The sequence below is a fragment of the Apus apus genome, chromosome 7 (assembly GCF_020740795.1).
Source record: "Apus apus isolate bApuApu2 chromosome 7, bApuApu2.pri.cur, whole genome shotgun sequence".
Taxonomy (NCBI): Eukaryota; Metazoa; Chordata; class Aves; order Apodiformes; family Apodidae; genus Apus; species Apus apus.
The window spans coordinates 3726413-3742439 of record NC_067288.1 but is presented as its reverse complement, the minus strand read 5'-3'; the positions used below and the strand labels follow the sequence as shown (position 1 = coordinate 3742439).

The 16027-nt window shown below is 44.1% G+C and overlaps 1 protein-coding gene across 7 annotated transcripts in view; it reads right to left on the bottom strand.

Moving 5' to 3' along the window:
* Positions 1-16027, bottom strand: part of RASAL2 (RAS protein activator like 2) — a 146764-nt gene that overhangs the window by 28210 nt on the left and 102527 nt on the right. For all 7 annotated transcript variants that reach the window (XM_051625032.1, XM_051625030.1, XM_051625033.1 and 4 more), the window contains 4 exons: positions 13486-13595; positions 3371-3524; positions 1718-1816; positions 345-899 (listed from right to left, as the gene is read on the bottom strand). In XM_051625032.1, coding sequence (XP_051480992.1) covers positions 345-899; positions 1718-1816; positions 3371-3524; positions 13486-13595 — 918 coding nt within the window. The remainder of the gene's footprint in view (positions 1-344; positions 900-1717; positions 1817-3370; positions 3525-13485; positions 13596-16027) is intronic.

Sequence of the window (16027 nt, the reverse complement as noted above, 5' to 3'; positions counted from 1 at the left end):
GCAGACAGAATCATAGAATCATTTAGGCTGGAAAAGACCATGAAGATCACCAAGTCCAACCATTAACCTAACTCTAGCAAGTCCACTGCTAAACCACATCCCTAAGCACCATGTGTACATGACTTTTAAATATGTCCAGGGATGGTGACTCCACCACTTGCCTGTGCAATTCCCCACGTCTCTTCAAATACTTTTGAGACCCTTTTCTCAGCCTTGCCCTATCAGGCACCTTCTGCTGTTGCTTATGGTCATGCCAGCCCAAGGCTTCCTAGTTTCTAGCAGAAAAGGTATCACCTCTCAGCAGCGAGAGGGGAGCTGTGCTGACAGGAACAGCTTGTTCTTACCTTAGCTCTCCCAGTGCTCTGAAGAATGTGCACCAAAGCACACGCCATCTCCTCCTTGTTCCTCACGCTGATCACAGGTTCCAGCACGGAGCAGAGCATGGTGTAATTGCTGGTAACAAACTCTGCAAATTCTTTGTATTGCTCCATGGGCAAGATGGTGATGGTCTGGTAACGGGACTTGATCCGAATGGAAGGTCCCCCTGATTTCCCCTTGTTGGGTGTAGGTGTGCTGACTGGGTACCATTTTTCCACAAACTGGCGACCGGTTACACTGGCCATGGGAATGTTGACCAGGCCTACGTAATTGTTCTTGTCCTTTTTCTTCTTCTTCTCCACATCCTTGTAGATGTGAACCGTGATGCTGTGAAGAGGGGGCAGGCCGTAGAACTCAAAGTGCTCTCCCCAGAAGATGTTGTCTGCTTTTGTTTTGCTGGTGGTGCGGGCAAAGAGGGTGTCATCAAGGCACAGCTCACAGAAGTATTTCTTCTTGGGGGCCAGGTCCTTTGCCTCAATGATCCACAGACGCAGCACGTTCTCAGCTCGGCGGCAGTTGTCCTGTGCAGAAGAAAAGAGCTCAGCTTTGATTCAGAATCCTACAAATTCAGTATTTATGTCTTCTAAAGCAGCAGCAAAGGGGCTGCCTTTCATGTCCAAGGCAGGCACAGAATCAGAATTCAGAATCAGAGCCTCTGATTTTCAGAATCAGAATCTCTCGAAAATTAAAGAATTTTCTAAAGTAGAGGCAAAGGGCTGTTCTTTTGTGTGTCAAAAGTGGGGACTGGAACATTTTTCTTCTCAAAAAGCTGTCTTTGAAATGGTTTAGAAAACAAAACACTGCACAGGAGCCACGCAAAAGCTGCTAGGCTGGCAAGGCACATGGCCTTGTTTACTCTTGTGAATAACTCCAAGAGCGCTGCTAGCCTGTTCCTTGAAGCTGGTATGCCAGCTATGAAGGTCATTTATCAGATATTTACCAGCTGATCAGTTGACTACCCTTCTCACTTTAGCTCCAATTCCCTTAATTTATTTATTTATTTATTTCCCCCCTCCCAAGCTGTGCCTCCACAGTAAAACCAAGAAACCACGTTCTAACCCTTCTGAGGTGCATGGTATCAGAAATCCAGTCTGGAACATCCTAAGGAGGCACTGGGGCAGGGATCAGGAAGCATGCTGACACATATTTGTTCATTAAAGGTTTGACCTACTGCACTCACTAGAACAGTACACAGCAGCTTTTGAAACACTGATGAGCGGACTTCTCCCCAGACTAAATTAATTGAGCATGCATCTGTGGGAAGCCCTGGTACACTGGACTAAAATCCAATCATGCCAGCTCCATTGCCCCCTAATCTGATTTCCACAGTTGCTGTTACCTTATTTGGCTGCACTGTTCTGCGTAGGTTTTCCATCCACTTGTCCCTCTCTGCTGCAGAGGAACAACTGAAGCATTTACTGCCACTGGAGCAGGTTACCTGGAACACAAAAATGACAGGCTGAGTTCAGGCAAGCCTCAGAGATATGTAAGAAGCTGCAAAAAAGGCAAGGAAGAAGATAAGCAATGCTTGAGCAACAAAGTCAATATGAACAAGACAGGAAAATAACGTGTAAGCCTTGAAGGCAGAGAGGGTAAAAGGCCCACAAAATGCAGACGAAAAAAGAAGTTAGTTCAAATTAATATAATACTAAAGAAACATATGAGGAGCACCAGAATCTCCTCTTCAACCAGTTAATTTCTTTAAAAAAAAAAAAAAAAAAAAACACTTGCTAATAAATCCACAACTATTAAATGCTGGCAGTTTTCCCTATGAAGTTCCAAAAGCAGATGACTTGGTTACTAAGAGTGTAAAGACTGACAGAACTAACAAGGTATTAAGATAAGGCAAAAGACACTGGAAACGGTCTCTTGAGTAAATGCAAAGTATTTCCAAGGGTCCATCTTTACAGCAACAGCCTAAAAGCAAAGTGATCGAGTCGTGCTCTGATGCAGCCCTGACACTCGATGCCAAACACACCTCCCCTTTCACACAGGAGGGAATCACCTTAGTCTCCTTCATTTTTCCACAGCCTGACAAACTTCATTTGCGCTTCCCAGTTATTTGTGCAGACAACTACAGAGCAGCTGGAAGCCAGTGCCTCAGAACCAAGTCGTTGCCACTTTTTTTTTTTTCCACTCAACTCCCCAAAGCTGAGCAAGCTGGAAAGTGCTTCCAACCAGAAGAATGAGCGAACAGGAACAGTTCCTGGATACATCCCGAGGGAGAAGGGCCCCATATGCTGGTTTTCTGCCAAAGCAGCTTTCCAGGTTGTAAACTGATCTTCGTTTCAGAAGTTCAGACGCATCTGACTCATCCGGCCAAAGACAGAGCGCTGCCTGCCCCTGCCACGCCAGATCACAGTGGCCTCTGACACATCCAAGTAGCACATATGAACTTAGTGCTGGTCCTGCAGGGCAAGGGCTGTGCTCACACCTACTGCCTGTTTCTGCAGCAAAGCAAGGAGCCACGTGCTGCTGTGCTGGAGCAGCAACAGGCTCTTTGCATCCCGCCCCACGGCGCAGCGCACGCGCCCGCAGCTACCGAAGCTTCTCCTTCAGCAATCCACAAACAGGCTGAGCTAATGGAAAGGTGCTCTGACTGGAAATCCCATTTCTCAGTTATGGTATATTTCCTAAATTTAATTTTAGGTTAAATTTGGAGAGGATGAGCACACAGCTTACGAAAGATAGTACGTTTGAATCACACGTTCGCGTGCAAACTAGTAATGCTGAGATATGTATAAAATGAAAGAGATGTTTCAATTAGAAGATGTGGTAATTGAAAAAAGACTTCTCTCCATTGAGTGATTGATGTGCCATTAGCCTCAAGGACTTGACGATCCAGGCTGGTTAAACAGCCCCCACCCAAACCTCAGTGCAGCAGCAGCTGCTGATCTGTTCTCCAAATACAAAGTCACAGAAGAGCTCACTGCAAGGGTTCAGATCGACCCACGGCCTATCATCGGCTGTGTGTTTGGAGAGCATTCTTTACCTCAAAGCAGAAGTCTTGTCCAAGGATACTGCTGTGAAGTGGTTTGACAAAGACTTTTTCTTCTGACCCAAGATCCAGGGCCTCCACAGCACTGCCTGGGCTCAGTAAAGACTCATGGGAACGGGACTCCTTCAGCTTTGGCAACCCACGTGACCTGGAAAAGAAGAAGGGGGAAAGAAAACATTACTCTCTTGTCATTACCAAAAGAGCTGGCAAGGTTCCAGAGAAAGCTACAACTTCTACAAGTAGTCTGTAAACCTTATGAAAATAACATGAGGCCAGTAATCCCAGATTCCTAAGGAAATATCCACCTACACAGTCCCAGGCAGTCCATTCCCACTGACCTAGAAATTGTAGGTGCTGAGCCACCAGTGAAAGAACAGCAAAACAAAAAATTCAGACCTTGACTGCTGCAATTTAAAGGAAACTCATGGACAGGTTTGGATACATTACTGAAAACATTTCCTATCTGGAATAGAAGATAAATGTTATGTATTAACAGCAAAAAGCACACTGATTTCCAAGTCTCTAAGCCCATGTAGAATGAAGGCTACTCTCATGAGAGCAGATGATCCCCCCACAATACACTTGATTTTTCTTAACATAAAAAGCCTTGACACTTAAAGTCAACATGCAAATGATCTCCCACTTCACAATGTTGGTTCAAGTCAGTTACCTATGTTTATTTTTTGCATTTTCTTCTTCAGCTGCTTCTTCCAGTTTTAACAGTTTCCAATTTTTTGATACCTCCATTCTCTTTCAGCTTCCCCTCACTGCCACATCCTGCTTCTCTTTTTCAGTCAACTGTCCTGTAAATCCCTGAGCTCACCAGAGCTGGCATCTCCCGAATTTCAGTAACTTTTACTCAAAGCAGTCTTCTCTTTGCACCCACCAGTTCTTGAATACTTCTCAAAGACATATCCATCCTTCAACTATGCTGTAGCTTTTTCCCCACTAGCAGCAACATTATAAATTGTGCTCTAACACTTTCTGTATTCTCCCAATTCAACTTAGTGTGACATTTGTGCATAGTAGGGAGCTCTGATGTCAAACAGCAGTGTAAAACATGCCCAATTCACAGGTGACAGCTTCACCTGTGCTACTTGTAACGCTGAGCTGACACCTGGACTGAAGCTTCTGCAATAATATCAATATTATACTTTAGGCACAACGAGCATTTCTACTGCCAAAGGTAAACACTATGTGCACACACATTTTTCCTCTAGCTGGAAGTCACTCAAAGCCTTCACAGATGACCAACAAGGAGGAAGGGCACCAAGTCCCAGCTTAGCAGAAAAGGAGCTGTTTACCTGGCAGCTCTAGATTTCGTTATGATATTGAAGCTCGTGCTGGTACCTATGCCTGTTCAGTGCTCCAAAAAAGTGTGTCCATAAATATGGCTGCACATCCAGCAAGGGTGACTGAGCACAAAGAACAGATGTGAAAGTATTAAGGCATCAGTATTAAGGCCAGTTGTTTACACATTATGCAGAGAAAAGCAATGCTCTGGAACAACACTTTCACACCTGCATTTGTCCCCACAGTATATCCTCTTTTATTCAAGCCCCAGTGTCAAGGCTCAGTATCAAATGGAAAATGTTTTTAAAATGTATTTATGGAGGAGTGAAAAGCACAACTACCTCTAACAGCTTCCTTAGTTTTGAAAAGTAAGTAGTTTTTTTATACACTTCTCTTGCTTATATAAAAAAAAGCCCTTGTATTTTGTAAGCTTAGGAGAATGAAATACCTCCTACCCTTGAAGCAATCCTACAGGGAAGCAGGAAAAAAAAAAAGAAGTGAAAAAGGCGTCTTCAGTACTTCTAAGGCTGCTCAACAAAAACTTGGGTATCATGAAGGATACATGCAAAGCAAAAGCAGAGTTCATCTGCCTGCTCTTTTGTACCAAAGGAAACACTGAAGGTGTTCGAGTAGATTCATGCACGGTAAGATTTATTAAACAGTAAGGGGGAACTTTGTTCCCGTTTCATATATTGAATGACCTAAGCACAGGCAGCAAAAGCCTTTCATCAGAGGGGTATTACAAAGACACTGATTTCAAATGCAAAACAGCAGCACTGGTACAAATGCCTTGGCTGCACTGTGCCTGCTTTGTTTTAACAGGTTATAGCAGCAGCTGTAGCAGCGCAAACCCAAAACCTCAGCCATGTATAATTGAACGCTTGCTGCAGTTAAGGTAGGGCACGTCTAAAATAAACACACCACAATACACCACTTTAATATCATCTCTGCAAAATCCTCTCTAATTTCTCTTCTCAAGAAAGCACTGCTGAGGTCACTTGGCTTCTGTCCCTATCCCAAACTCTCGGCAATTCCAGTCCTACCAAAGTACTTTGGTGCACGAAGCAGGGGAGCTGGCGCAGAGCCTGCAGCTGCCTCCCTCCTGAGCTCCTTGGAAGAAAAGCATGGAGTGGTCACAAAGAGGGGGAAGAGGAAGGAAAGAAAAATAAGAAAGGAGAAAGGACAGAAGATTTTGCAAATGCCAGTTAAGCAGAGGCTCCACTTGGAGCAAGACAAACGAAGAGCACCTACATTAAACAACTGTACAGCCACTTAGCAGTGCATCCCCAAACCATAGCGGTGCCACATGTCACAGCCCTTCCTTTCAAACTTCGTTCTCTGCGCTACATCTCAGACAATAAATCCTGCCAGGAGAGGAAGAAAGGCACACAAATCCAGGAGGAGTTCTTCCTCAAGCCTTAGGTTACAAATTTCAGATGAGCATCATGCCAGGCAGATAATGCTGGGGCAAGAAGGAAAGTCACAGCCGCAGCGGTGAAGAAATCCCTCTCGCTCCTCTTGCTGGGCTCCCACCCGGCCCCGAGGGTGACACCAAGAGGCTCCTGGGTGTGTGTTGCCATGGTGCAGCCTCCTGTAAGGAGATTAGGGGGGGCTGGCAGCAAGTACAGGGAGGCTGCTCCACAGAGATGGCAAAAGGTGACCTTTCCAGAAGGAAAGAATTCCCTCCTCTTCCTTTCCTACACAAAACCTACACAAGTTTAACAAGACCTGGGCAGCTAGAGGCATTAGGAGAGAGTGAGGCATCTTCCAAGAAGGCCTCCAAACAGCCTTTGGGCACAGGCTGGGAGCAAAGGCAGGTACACACAGAAAGTGTACTCCATGCTTCCACATCTCATCCTGCAAATTAAATCTTTTAGTAGCATCTCTTCTGCTTCATTGCTCTTCTAACTAGTTAGCTTTGAATGTTTTGTGTTGTTCCAGATCAGCTGGAGCATGGTTGGTTTTGTTGACTCAGGGCTGTGGGGCAGTAGAACATCTATCTGTTGGAGCAATCCCTTGAAGTTACCATACTGAAAACAGCACAATAAACTGATTAAGTGGCTTAGAATTAGCACTTGGTCTTCCATAAACAACACAGCAGTGTTGTAAAGTTGTTGGTTAGATGCAACCACACACATACACAATCACAAGCACATGCATTTGTAAGCACCATGGTATATATTTCATCTATTGACAGATCTGCAAAGCCAAGAATTGACTTGTGTCTAAACCAGCAGCATCCCAATCAATATAGGCAATAATTGTACAGAAATAATAGTTTTCTGCTACCTTAAAGCCTCATCTGATGTTCTGAAGCTGTAACAATGCTGGCTTCCTTTTTGTGTAGATGGCACTAACTTACTTCCCCATGTCGAGCAAAGGGGCTGGATTAACAGGCTCTTTCCTGTATTAGGTAGAAGTACTGGTAAAATGAGTGTTGCTTTGAGTCTCTGTTAAGAGAGAGGTAATCCCAGAGAAGCAGATTACTGTAAACAGGAAGATCCCACATGCAAAAGGTGGGGGAAGGGTTGTTTGTACAAATCTGTTTCTGTTAAACAGCTCCATTAACAACACAAATCCTGTTTTAAACGACAATTAAGCTCCAACGAACAACTTCTTTCTCCTGCTCCTTTTTCCATCTATTACTGGACACAACACAGAGATTGCAAAGGACAACATAAGGGTTCAGAGCAAACAGTTACCAACAGCATCAAACAGATCTTACATAGGTATCCTCTATAGTTTCCTTCCAACGGGAAAAGCAGGTGGAGCAGGGTGTCAGGGAACATACAAAAGCTTCTAATTTCTTTTCACATGCTTTGGAATACTAGTTTTCAGAGCGGCATCATCTCCTCCTAAGGCCGAGCCCAGACAATGTCCCAAACCACTGAGCTGGCAGCAGCAGGCAACTGCTCCTGAAAACGATCTCTTCAACACCACCATCCTGCTGGCCCAGCTCCAAGCTGACCCTCTCTTTGCACACCATAATTCAGTAATTTTCCACTACGGCAAGATCTGAGTTGTAAGCCTGGAACTAGAAACCTCTGGCTTTCCCTGGCAGCCCGTGGCACACAGCAGCCTGTGAGTCCACTTCTATTATAGTCTACTGTCTATAAGGCACATAGGACAAAGGGTTAAAACCCTAATTGCTCTGGTTATGAAGCTCTCCTGCTGATTTTGACCTATTTAAAAGCCAACCTACAAAGCACAAAAGATTTTCAATTACAGAGCTTACCAGGAAGAGCACTATATTGCTTGGAAAACAAGCCTGTGGACATCAATAATCCAAAAGATGAAAAAAAAAAAAAAAGTATAGAAACAAACTACCAAGGAACAGAATCCCATAATACATTTCCTTTACCAACAAACCAGTGCAAAAGACACAGAATTCTGAAAAGAGTTGGTTTTTTGTTCAGCCCAAGCACCTGGCTCTGCTGGTCTTACACGTACGCCTGCATGCTCCAAATAATTCCAGCACAACACCCGTGTGTTTAGAGACACTCCCCGAGATCAGAAAGTTGAATTCAATACTTAGCCACTCGCAAAGTCACAGGAGAGAGCTTGGGAACTAAGAGCTTGGGCTGTAAAGCAGTGAACTTTCTGCTCAGCGCTGCGATTCGAAATCCCAGCCCTGCTGAACCGGACCCTAAGGTCGGCAACATCCTCTGCAACACGGGTGTGCTCCAGCAGTGCTGCAGCATCAGGTCTCCCTCTGCAAATGTTCATTCTGCAGGCACCACACCCCGCTTCGTTTTCCAACTGCCAATTAGCAGAACGTCCTATTTCTTGGTCAACAATTCTACAAGTCTAACCAGTTTCATTATTATTTTTAAAACAGAAACTCCAGGTAACTTATTTAGATGCAAGTTCCATTTGGCCTCCATCAAACGCTGGCTTTTTCTGAGAGTTATTTCTTTAGGCTTCCATTGAGACTGTGGTCTTTTTTTGCAAGGCCCTACCCAAAGCCTCATTGTTTGAGCCCTGCCTTTGCAAAGCCCTTCCCTGCCTGCTTGCTCTCCTTACAGATCACAGCTTGTCCAACAGGCACCTCATACAGTGCAGCCAAACAGGCTGCTGAATTTCTCAGTGGTAGCATTTTCTTCTCTCTGCCTGCTGTAACCACAGTCCCTGCTAGTAACATCTCAAATTCTTTTGTTTTGCTGGACCAGAGATGCTTGACCAATTCAGTTTCATTTTGCTGCCAAGTGATTTCCAGGTAGAATGCTCTGCAAAGGACCCTGAGTTTTGCAGAAAAGCATCAGCTGTTAAGATGTATGTTTTTATAAAGGGCTCAAGTGAGCCTGCAGACAGGACAGAGCAGTTGGGCCCAGAGTTGAAGGTTTGTGACAACAGGCTTAGCACTAAGATCTTGCTCAGTTTTCACCAAAAAAACAGAACAGCTGAATGAAAATTGAAAAAAAGCTGGTTGAAAGAAGCATGTTCACCAGACCAGGAGTGAGATGATTCTCCAGAAACAAACCACTCCTCCCCCTTTCCCCAGACTCCAGCATGCAGACAGAAACAGATATGCTGAATGAACACAGGCTCTGAGTGAGTCAAGCCTTAATAACACGTTGTGCAACACAGATTTTTATCCTTTCGTCTCAATCAGGATAAAAAACACACCTTTTTTTTAACAAAAAAAACCCACCTGTGATTAAATTTAGAACGAACACAAAAAACGCTGCAAGACCTGCTTCTATTATTTACGTGCTCTGTGCTGTTTTCAATCTGCAAAGAAACCAGGAGGGAGGAGCAAGAACTTACCGAAAGTAGAAGAAGCTGCCGTGGGAGCAGCGATACCGCTTCACCATGAACCCCAGAGCCATGGCTACTGGCTTCCCTGCAACCTGCCCGAGCCCATTCTGAGCAAGGACACAATAGATCCTGCACTCGACTATCTGATAATGCCATAAAATGACTTTTAGTAAAGCAGGAGGATTCCCACGTGGCAGTAAATCCCAACAGGGCAAAACCCTCCCAGCTGTCCGCAGAGCTTTACTGCAGTCGCTGAGACCATATGCAGCCAGTCTCAACCCTCACCACAAACAAAACTGAGAACTGTTAGTCCACTTGGAAATGCTCTCAAAGTCCTGGCCACAAACTGAAAATATTAATTTGGTCTCTCCTTTCAAATGTAATTTTCCTTAAGTCTTTTCTCATGGTTTTTAAAACATGTTTTATTTATTAGCGACACTGAGAAAATGTTCGAGACAAATGTGAGGGTTGAAGGGCTCAAAGAATGCAGTGGGAAACAGGCTAGAAAAGCTGTGCAAGATGATACAGTAACACGGTGCCCGAGAGCCTCACGGCAAGACCTGTTGATAACCTAGTGAGATGCTGTACTGGCCACACCTCTAAAGAGCTTCACTCACATCTGCCATGGGTAACAACTGAGCACAGCCTAAACCTTCTCACAAACCACGAGTTTTCAAGTACAACAGATGGCCCAGCAAACATCCTGAACCTGGAGTAACAGAAGTGATGAGAAATACAGAGGGAGAGGTTGTGGATTTCTACAGGACACCTGGATGCTCAGCCATGGTGGGCTCATTCTTGGAAGGACACCTCAGCCCTCTCTTGTCCCCATCCACTAAACCAGTGACACTGAAATGAAGTTCAAAAGCCAGAAAAAGTAGGTTGGCCAATTGCTTTCTGCCAAAACAGGAAATCCTATTATGGCAAAAATCTGCACTTTATCTCCATCACTCCTTCCCTACAGTATTCCTGAATCCTTTCTATTTTAAATCAGCTCTGAACACACAGCATACATCCTATGTCACCATCTGCAATGGCACACAGTGTTACAGGATTCCAAATCTTGATGTGCACCATGAGAACTAATCTTTCTTAATGCAGAATTTTATAGGTATTTATTTATAGACATCTCTGGTTTCTTAACAGGACCCAAACACTTCCAAAGCACGAGAAAAAACAACACTGACAGCAGCCTCTATTTCTTTCTAATCCTTGCAGGGTTTTAATTTATAAAGCTATATAATATTTTCTTTGAAGGCAGGGCTCTTGCATTTGTCAGAGCAAGAAAAGGTAGATGCTATCAGCCAACCTGGCCCTGAAAACCTGTATAACACCATGACATCACCTGGCATTACCTGCTTAAAATGGGAAAGGGCTGACTCACTGGGGTAGGACAGAGGAGTTTGTACTGCAACAGTTTGAGACTAATACAGAAAGCTGGGAGAGCTGAAGGTGAGAGAAGGGCAATTCCCTCTCACAAATGAAGAGTCAGCAGCTTTGTGCTACCTTCTTTCACACAGAAGCAGTTGTCCCTAATTTGTCCCATTGAAAAATCAACAGCAATAGCACAACTCTAAACACAAATCAATGGTTTTAGCCTCCTCTTTCCCCCTGCTCATCCCTCCCAGTATACTAATCTGTTCTTCATCCTGACATGGTTTCTGAGTTGTTTTTCCTGCTGTTCTTCCCACCAACTGCATTTTCCAGGCATGCTTAGATATGAAGTGAAACATGGGGGAAAGGAAGAAATTATTGGCAAATTCACCTTACAGTGGAACTGAATTTCCTTTATGATTTCATTTATAAAATACCATTGGAAATGTAAGAGCTCTAACCATAAACTTTCCAAGTTGGTATATTGAATTAGTGCAGTGTCTGATTAGACCACAAATGCAAGGAGAACTCCATGAAACCTTCCATCTTTTCAACCAAGGGTAACTACAACGTTGGGCAATTTGTGACTCTCACCTGCAGCACGAGGCTGCAACCAGCTGCAGGTGAGACTCATGCTTTTGAATGGTAAAACTCCTTTGTGCAAAGATTTATCTCAAAATAAACTTCAGCTCAGCTGCCTTTCCACCTAGCTTGGCTACTCCCATATTATCTCCCTGGCTTCCAAAGTGTGCTCTCTGTTCACTTCAGCACACATACCTCTGAAAGGAGGAAGATCACACAGACTGATTATCACAAATGCTCTGTGCCATCAGTAGCAGGTTACTGTATCAAGTCATAAAACCCCCAAAATACTGTCCCATCTTCTGGCCTGCAGACACAAGATGCACTGCTAAAGGCTAGTGTAGAAGGCCAAACAAGGAGGGTGACCTGATGGAAATTAAAGAGCAACCACCAGCTTGTCCCTGTCTAACATCCTGCACGTCACTGGCTTTCCAGGGTCCTGTTCCCCAAACCGCTGTGTGGACTCTACCACTGGAACTTCTCAGTTCACTTGCTCCTGGATCCTCCTTTTTAAATCCATGCCAAGGAGACTTGAGAGGACTGACAGACAGCTGTGCCTAATGCCATCTCCTGTGCATTGGATTTTATGCTTTGCAAGCAATCAGAGAGAATCCACACTTCATGCAGGTCTGTTTGAAAATTCATGCTCACGCTGGCAGAGAAGAGAGAGGGATCTGCTTTTAAAGAGAAGGCAGCTTTGCTGTGATATCCTGTCTTAAACCAAAATTGTAGGGATTAATTATAGCTGAATTTATTGGTTTTTCCCAGAATGGCAGCATTTCCCTTACGCTGCAAAAGGAAGTATCATCAGTCCTCATTCACCATGAGTACCAAGTTAAGGAAAAACAGATACATTATTTACAGCAAAGAGAAATTTTCTGCATTACAGAACTTCAAACAAAGCTGGTTACAAACAGGCAAAGTAACAGGTACTTTATCACAAGATGGCATTATTTTTACCTGTTTTGCTCACTGAGTTGCTTTTTATAGCAATGTTGTAATTCCCTGATTTACAACAAAACTTGATGCTCGAAGCAGATTGGGTGGACATTACTACAACTATAGGAGCAACATAATTCACATGGATAGTCACATTTGGTAAGTAGCAGTCTTGTCTTTAACTGGAGGACTTAACAAGACCTCAAACATCTGAAGCCTTGCTATTGCCATGGTTTTATGGTGCTGCCTTTCAGATGGAGAAGATAGCACCACTGCTTGAAGCAGCACAGCATGACAGATACAACTAATGAATTCAAATCAGCTAAAGGAGAAGGGAAAAAGCACTAAAGAATGTAAAATCACAGAGGCCTGCTGTAGCCTCAAGTACAGGGCAACCTATTTTTCACTCAATCTAGTTCTCCTGCTGGGCTACTGTGGAATGTAACACAGAGTAGTGTTTAATAAAAACAATCAAGAGACCTTACAAATAGTTAGAAAACCTGTGCATAAAAGCTTTTACTTGCCTCATCTACTACTCATTCCCAGCCTGAATCACCAGTCAAAAACCAACCAAGCAAGAATACACCAAATGGAGCACTAAGAAGGTCAAAAGTTACCGAGTTTTACAGTTTTCTGAAAAAGAGACCACCTGCTATTTAACACTGCAGTAACTATAGAATTGTCTGACATTAGCAAGTATTCTTAACGTGCCTGAACTGCACAGTCTGCCTCTGAGCTTTGCCCGTGCTAGCTGAACTGATCTGCCTGCACCAGCATAATCCCTTCTGTTGGCCACTGCACTCATCTGTGGATAAGCATTGCGTGCATCGAGGCAAGTTTTTACTAAAGCTGGTCAATCCAATGGCTTTGCATCATGAAATTTATAGTCTGCAGCTTAAACAGATGCAGAAAAAGCTATCTGAGTCCACATGCTTAACCTGAACTTTTCATCAGCTATTAAGAGCCGTAGAAGTTTGCAGTCCTGTATCAGCAGAACATTAGATACTAAATAACTTCTAACATCCTAGAGTCAGCCCAAAACACACCCGTCTGCCAGTTTAACAATAAATCTCATTCTCTGAGTGCATAGACTGCTTCATGTAGAGCTTGTGAAGAGCCTCTGGATGAGGAGAGATTGGCTTGGGAGCTGCCCTGACCCTTACCTGTCATCAGCACTGCGGAGAGACGGGAGGCGGAAACTCGTGTTCCTGTCCAGCTTTGACTGGCTCTTTGTCCGCTTGATGGACCCTTTCAGACGTTTACTGAAGAAGCCCTAAAATGAGAAGTTGCAGAAGTGAGACAGGGAAAGGGGTGCCAGTAATAAATCAATCAGTGCACTGTCACAGAGTCCTAACTCAGCAGTGATTCCCGCTGACGATGCCTGCAGGACGTGCTGCGTTGGGATTCCTCTGAGCAGGAAGAAAGGCAGGGCTAGACTGTCAGTGACAGCTCCAGTGTGAGAGAGCTTCAAATTGCAATAATTAGCACTACTCACATTACAGGTGCACTTCAATGAATTCCAACAATACAAGAGACCCCAAGCCCCACAATTATAACTCAATAAGGCATAGCCTTAGATATCTGTATTTGTTGCTAGCTCCCCTTTACATGCCATGTTTTAAATGATTGCTTAGATTAAGACTACAAGATGTCCTTTATGATGAACTTCTATTGCACCCAGGCTTGCCTTTAAAAATTTACATACAGCAGGCAAGTCTTAAGATAATTTGTAATTTCAATAGTCCCACTAGCCAGAACAGAAAATTTCAAAAGACTTGCCATACTAGCCACTTTAGACACAGTTCTAGTATTACTTTGAAGCAAAGCTCAGCTCAAAAATCTCCCTGTGATCTAAAAAGAATAAAACTTCAAGTAATCTGTCTTCTGAACTACAATTGTTCACCAAACAGACACAGACCAAAGATAGTATTAGTCTGAGGGAGCATCTGGGGATCATCTAGACTGCCTCCTGCTCGAGGTGGGTGTTCTGCCAACATTAGGGCAGCCTAACTCTGCCTTTGTCTAGCTAAGTCTTGAAAACCTCTGTTGATGAGATTTTACCACCTCTCTGGACAACTCAGTCCAGTGCTGCTTTACCCTTCCAGTGAGAAAACTTTTCCTTGTGTTCAACAAAAAACTCCCAAACAGCAAACTGCAGGTGCTGTCTCATTAGGTCCTCTGCCACTGCAGGGAAAAGTTTGGCTCCACCACCTTTGTAATTCCCCTCTGCACTGCAGCAGGCTTCCCTGTATCACCCCTTTGCCTCATTTTTCCCCAGATAAACAAGCCTTCAGCCTGTCCTCAAAATCTTCTCAAATCATCAGCAGCTACTGCTGTGTTACCAGTAGTGAAACATGAGTACTGCTGATATCCAAAGGGGTGTGTGCATCTGTCTGTGTGGGGAAATGACAGAAATAATTCAACACCTGCACGTTTGATTTTCCCCTTTAGCCCTTTAAATCACTTTGCTCATAATCTGCATTTTAAATAAACCATATTGTGTCAAAATGTTTCCAGGCCTCGCAGACATACACACGTGTTCTTTGGCATGATCAAAGCAAATATAGAGGTTCTTAATACAATAGGATTAAGCAACACTTTACTGGCTGAATCTATGCTGCTCCCTCACAAAACAGCTGGTGGGAGATGTAACCACAGGCCAGAGAAACCAGGTTTCCAAGAATGTTTCAATCTTTCCAAGAATGTTTCAGATAGGTTGGCAGAATTTGCTCAAGGTGAGCATTCTTTTGGCGTGGATTGAACCAGCAGATCCACAGCCCTAACTTCAGTAAATGTCCAGTGATGGTGATAGCCAGCTGGGGCCAGTTCTCTCTCCCATCATCCCTGTTTTGCTAGGTTAGATGTCAAGTCCAGCTAATTCTGAACACATTTGCAAGGCAAAACTCCACATGCTGTGTTTGGGACAGGTGACAGATGTTGCCCACAGCTGCCTCCTGTAATACAGAAATCAGCAAATTGGAGGCAAGCAAGGTCTCCTGCTCTTTCCTGTGCAGAACCCTGACAAAGCAAAAGTGTTTTACTGGCTCCAGGTGACTCAGCCAGGCCGAAGTGACTTGTTCACCTCTCAAACTCATAAAAACTAGGCTATCACAGCAACAGGTGACTTTAATATTTTAGTCTGAAAAATCTCACATCTCTTTCACCTCTTCAGGAAGATGATGAGATTTATCTACGACTGGACAGAGTGCTACATCATTTCATCTTGGCTCCCTTTCCCACAAAAGGTTGGACCAAGTGATCTTACGAGGTCCCTTCCAACCTGGGCTGCTCTATGATTCCACAGTACTCCAAGGGAGGGGCTACCACCCTCTTCTCACCAGAGGATGCCACTTAGTTGTTGGAAAAGGTTTTGCTTCCATACAGCAAAGCCTGCATTTGGTCAGGTTCAAGACACACATTGCAAGCATCTCTAAACCCATTTTCCAGTATCATATTTGCCTTTACCTTCCCATACTTTCAGTGCTCCTTTCGAAACCAAACCTGTCCTCCTCCCCTTAAGCAAGCACATCCTCCATCCCCCTCCACCCTTCCTCATTCTGTTATTCCTGGTCCCTTTGCATTCAGTTTGTCCCTCTTCTTCCATACCATTCACTCTTCCTTGACACAGCACAGTTCCCCTCTCCACACACACTAGTAGGTGGGTTCTGCCTCCTGGCACTTGTTCTCACTCTGCTTCTTTTGATG